The sequence below is a fragment of the Lolium perenne genome, chromosome 6 (assembly GCF_019359855.2).
Source record: "Lolium perenne isolate Kyuss_39 chromosome 6, Kyuss_2.0, whole genome shotgun sequence".
NCBI lineage: Eukaryota > Viridiplantae > Streptophyta > Magnoliopsida > Poales > Poaceae > Lolium > Lolium perenne.
This window is the reverse complement of record NC_067249.2, coordinates 144401651-144406393: the sequence shown is the minus strand read 5'-3', so window position 1 is coordinate 144406393 and position 4743 is coordinate 144401651. Positions and strand designations below refer to the sequence as shown.

Genomic DNA, 4743 nt, shown 5'->3' with positions numbered 1-4743 from the left:
GTCTCGCGCTTCCTGAGAAGGTTGTTCTGGACCTCTAGTAGATCCAAAATCATTTTGTTTTATGCCTGCTCCCTCGATGTCAAAGCTGTGGCTGCTATCAACATCATTACAGCCATTTTGATCTTCGTTGGTCACTACTCACCAGCGATTAGGCAAAGAGAACTAGACGCACACAAGAATGACGAACATGAGTTATACAACACACGATCTCAGATAATTCAGTGCAACATCAAACTTATATTACCAGAAAAAGAATGGTAATAATAATAACCCCAAGATTGCGAACAAAGTAAGTTGCATGCTGCATTTTGTGGTTCAAGTTATGCAGACCATATCTGTATTATGCCCTCATTGCTCAGGAAAATCATGGCAAGTATCATTTCGTTCTGTAGTAATGGCAGCTCGAGAGAACAGATTCATGTCGCCCACAAAAGAACCTAAAACTAATCAAAGTAACCAACATGTAGCATGAAGATCTTTAATCTTTATGCGAGTGTGCGACATATTGTCTTGTGTATCGATCCACCTTCGGTCCAGAAGAGCCATACTCTTTATCATAGTACTCTACTAATCCAGAACAAGCTATGGCAGCCAGCGTAAGAGCCTGCGCATGCATCCTGCATGATCAAATAGTTTTTCAGATATGACTGAAATTTCAATTATGACATGAGAAAAAAGAGTGTAGGTAAGTCATATGGAATCCACTCAAACCTATGCAAGTTACTACTATGTCCACATGGTACATGGAAAGGCAAAGATTATCAGTGTGCCCGATGCTATGTGTACACAATCTTTGATTAAGAAGGTAAAGCACATGTATGATGCCATACATATACAAAACAAAAGAACAAAACTGAAAAACCAAAATTAGGAAATAAGGATTAAATATTTCAGTTAATAGGCAATAGGCACATGTGGGAATAAGGTAAACAGAATCATTTAGCTGAATAAAAGTCAGATCATACAAAACAAAGTATAATCAACTACACCACCATTCGGATAATAGTTAGAAGTGGCCAGACACTTCCATATTGGTTGCATAAAGAACTTATGTCGCATTCCTGTGGATCAGGAGACTTCAACAAGGTGTGAATGTGTTTGTGGTTCCAGTTTAGAAACTAAGTAACCTATAATTCTCTGACCTTGTCATCTGAGTTCAGTAGACTTGCGAAGAAAACTTGTGAAAGCCCATTTTTTCATATGTTTACTCAACCTCTGTGTTTACTGTGTTTTTTGCTTGATTCATGTCACCGAGCCAGTAGTTACAACCGCCATTATACATATCAAAACTGGAAGCACAAAATTGGTATCTAGGATTTACAAAAAATTAGTAATGTCCCAAAGAACATGTGCCAAGTCTAGTAAGCGTGTACATATTTTGGCAACTATCCGTCAGAGCATAAAGGGGATACAAACCAAGCACAGAAAATTAAGCAGTGGACAACATGCCGGAGAGGGCAAGGACTGCTTTGACTTGTCTACACTGGAAAAATGGTCCATTTTAAAATGTAGTATCATTCTATCTTCATAAGTTCATATGGAACAAGACAATGCATTCAACTGGTAAGGACGTGGTGCAGCCTTCCATGGTGAGTAAATATTTTTTTTCTTAGTCAACAACCAGCTTTCAAGCCTCAGAAATCCTAGAATTAAGAGATCACCTAAACTACTTCATGAAGCTTACCCTACCAGCACAACCAGCATACCAGCTACTACCTAAATTTTCCAAGGACATAAACCAAGCCAAACAATGATTGTTCACACTACCAAAGTGTATTTTCACCTTCAGGCCTAAAAACTAAAATGTATGTACTTAACCAATAATACAACACAAATGAAGGGTGCTGAGCACTTGTTTATTTGTTTAAGTACACATAATGAATTGCTTGGGTGCTCCCAGAATGTCGATAGACCCTAAACGGATTTACATGGAAAACCCCTATACATAGAAAAGAATATCAGCATTTGAAATGCGATGATTTCAGTAATCAATCTTTCTACTCTAAATTATTATGCACAAAAATAATCTTTTATTGCGGCATGAATCTTCCGAATGATAGTCTTTCGAACAATTTTTCATTGTGGTATTGTGATGACATGACCAGCTAATCTGTAGTTAAGAAAAGGGCATTAATGAAAAGGGACTGCGGTTCTATGAGAAATGTGCAAACCTTGCGTGGATGAGCTTGACGCTGGTCTTCATATTGGGCCTCGACCAGTTATAGGCTATCGAGCTGCCGATACCAGTCAGCCACAGGGAACCTACCCTCGCAATACAAAAATAGAATGACAAATCAGAACATACTGCAGACTATTAGGGCGGAAATCAATACCTGCGCAATTGGGGGAAGGGCAAGAAAACCCCCAATGGAGGCAGAAAACAAAACAGTCGACATAGAATCGCGAGATAAAACCGGATAAATTATACTACGGCATAACTTGTGATAATCTCCGATTAGTTGCAGGGATTTGTCTGACGCTTCGTAACATGGATAGTACATCAGATGCCAGCACAAAACACCTAGATCCAAGCAGAGGAAATCGAATCCGCGGGAAAAGGTACCAGGTCGTTACCTACGGCTCGGAGCTTGTGATCGACGATCCACTTCCGCGCGGATTCGATTTTGCTCGGGGTCGGGGCCTCCGCCATTTGCTTCGCCGCCTTCTGCTCCCCCTCTTCGAACTTTTGAAGTTTTAGCGGCTTGCGTTTTCCTCTGTATATTTCCGAGCTGTTTCTGTCGTTGTAATTTGGGGAGATTGTCCGCCCCTGATTATATAGCGTGCTTGTTTGTGCTTTTGGCCCCTGATAGAGTTCGAATTTCGTTTAGTATCCACACGTGGTCGGATTCCGTTCCCATGAGCCGTTGCGGTTTCACGTTTGTCTTCTGCTTCAAGCCCATGTTCGCTTTTCTTGTGACCGAAGAAAGAAAGAACGGTCCGTGTTATCTGGCTCAACTTGTCATGCTCTAGCTGTATTATTTTCTTTCTCCTTCTGTATCCCATCTGTATAGAGCACATATTAGATATTGGATATTTTTCTTCTTAGGAAAGCACCAATGCACTATGGTCATCATATCCATGAAACAATTGTGGTGTATGATCGTTGCCTGGCATACATGCCATCTTTTCTCCATGTTTCGCTTTTCTTTGATGTCTCTCGATATTCATGCCAGTCTTTCTACTTTGCCAACATGAAAGTTCTAGGTCCCATCATGTATTTCCTTGAGATCATTACTTCTCGAGCTGATGGCGCTCTCCTTTCCCATAACCGTACTAAAATATCGATATGCACTAGCCACCTAGATATGATATCAACCCTTTGAAGTACTTTTGTGACTCTGGTCTTCAAAGATATTTAAAAGGTCGAAGAACTGAACCCCTACAAATTAAGATTGAAGGAGGGTGTCAAAGCTGAAGTGAACCTGAACTTTAAAGATATTTATTAATTTTGTAGATTTTTTCCAAATAAAATTTCCAATCAAATCCATAAGTTGCTAAAAGTATGGTTTGGTATTAAACACTCCCAAAAAAAGTAATTTCAATTGCACACATGATTTACACCTAAAGAGGAGAATTGTACTCCCTCCATCCCCCCAAAAAAAAAGCTGCTCAAGTTTGTCTAGATACAATTATGTTTGGTGTGTAAATACATATGTATCTAAAAAAAACTTGAGCAGCTTATCTTGGTATGGAGGGAGTAGAAGTGCTAAGAAGCCATCAATACTAGGGACTTGGAATACCCCCACATCTACTTTGGAGATTGCTGCTTTCGTCTCGCCCCTGTTTGATCTTCAAGTTTGGATCTTAAAAAGTTTTTGCTGTTCTGTTATGATAGCCGGTGTATGCACCATGGGCTTTGTTACTAGTCTTTCTTTAGTGCGCTTTGATCTTTCGTTTTTCTACATACATACATGCGTGTTGTTTTGAACCAAGACATGTGTTGTCGCGCGGATTTCGGTCGATTCAATCAATGGAACCGTGGATGGTCTCTCTGTTAATCTACAAAATGAAAATTACAAAAGAGTTAAAATTTTGATTTCACCAGCCTAGTAGAAAAAGAATACACATAACCAATCGTATGTATGTTGGGTGGTTAACGAAGGTAGTTACACTACTAGTTCTACTAGTCCACTACCTAGGAATCAAAATCCCCGAGTTGATATCATTTTTCCATCGATCGTGATTTTGTTATACTCTAAAAATGAAAAGTCGATCGATGTTTCCATCGATCGTGATTTTGTTAATCTTGAAGTCAGGCCACAAAGTCTTCCATAGCCAAAGCATGTGTCTCGTCTATATGTTTCAATTTCCTCAATAATTTCGTTATAATTTTCATCCTTGTTAGATTATTTTATTGTTCGATACTTCTCTTCAGCTAGAGTTTAATTCGTAAAAAAAAAGCATAATCACCTCTTCCGCCTTTAGAGAAGAAACAAATTCCTCTAGTTGTAACTCATCACACAGCGAAGGGCAGTTACGCGAGAAGTTAGAGCATCCCCGGCCGTTGGAGGCCCCCAGGCCATAATCCGGATGAAAATTCGTCCGGATTGGATCTATTTTTGGTATGGGGAGCAACGATTTTCCAACCGTCTCCGTGAATTTGCGCGGGCCAGAGCGCGAAATCTTCACTGACACGCGGGCCAAATCGCGGAATTTGCTCCATCCGGAGTCTCCGACAGCACCCCGGAAAACCGATGATGGCCTGGGGGACTCCGGACGGATTTAGGCCCAAATCCGGACGAA

General features: G+C 40.3%; 1 protein-coding gene across 1 annotated transcript; it reads right to left on the bottom strand.

The window, feature by feature from the left end:
• Positions 1-286: 286 nt before the first annotated feature.
• On the bottom strand, positions 287-2742 carry LOC127307346 (uncharacterized). The gene is made up of 3 exons (XM_051338082.2): positions 2575-2742; positions 2172-2262; positions 287-617 (listed from the first exon to the last, which is right to left on the bottom strand). Exons 1-3 carry the CDS (start codon positions 2648-2650, stop codon positions 479-481), a joined length of 306 nt encoding a protein of 101 aa, XP_051194042.1. The 5' UTR covers positions 2651-2742; the 3' UTR covers positions 287-478.
• Between the last annotated feature and the right edge of the window lie 2001 nt (positions 2743-4743).

Coding starts and splice junctions, on each gene's coding strand:
- LOC127307346 (XM_051338082.2), bottom strand. CDS start 2,650: ATGGCGGAGGCCCCGACCCCGAGCAAAATCGAATCCGCGCGGAAGTGG. Junction 2,263..2,574: donor TCACAAGCTCCGAGCCGTAG/GTAACGACCTGG, acceptor TTGCGAGGGTAG/GTTCCCTGTGGCTGACTGGT. Junction 618..2,171: donor GTCAAGCTCATCCACGCAAG/GTTTGCACATTT, acceptor TTGATCATGCAG/GATGCATGCGCAGGCTCTTA.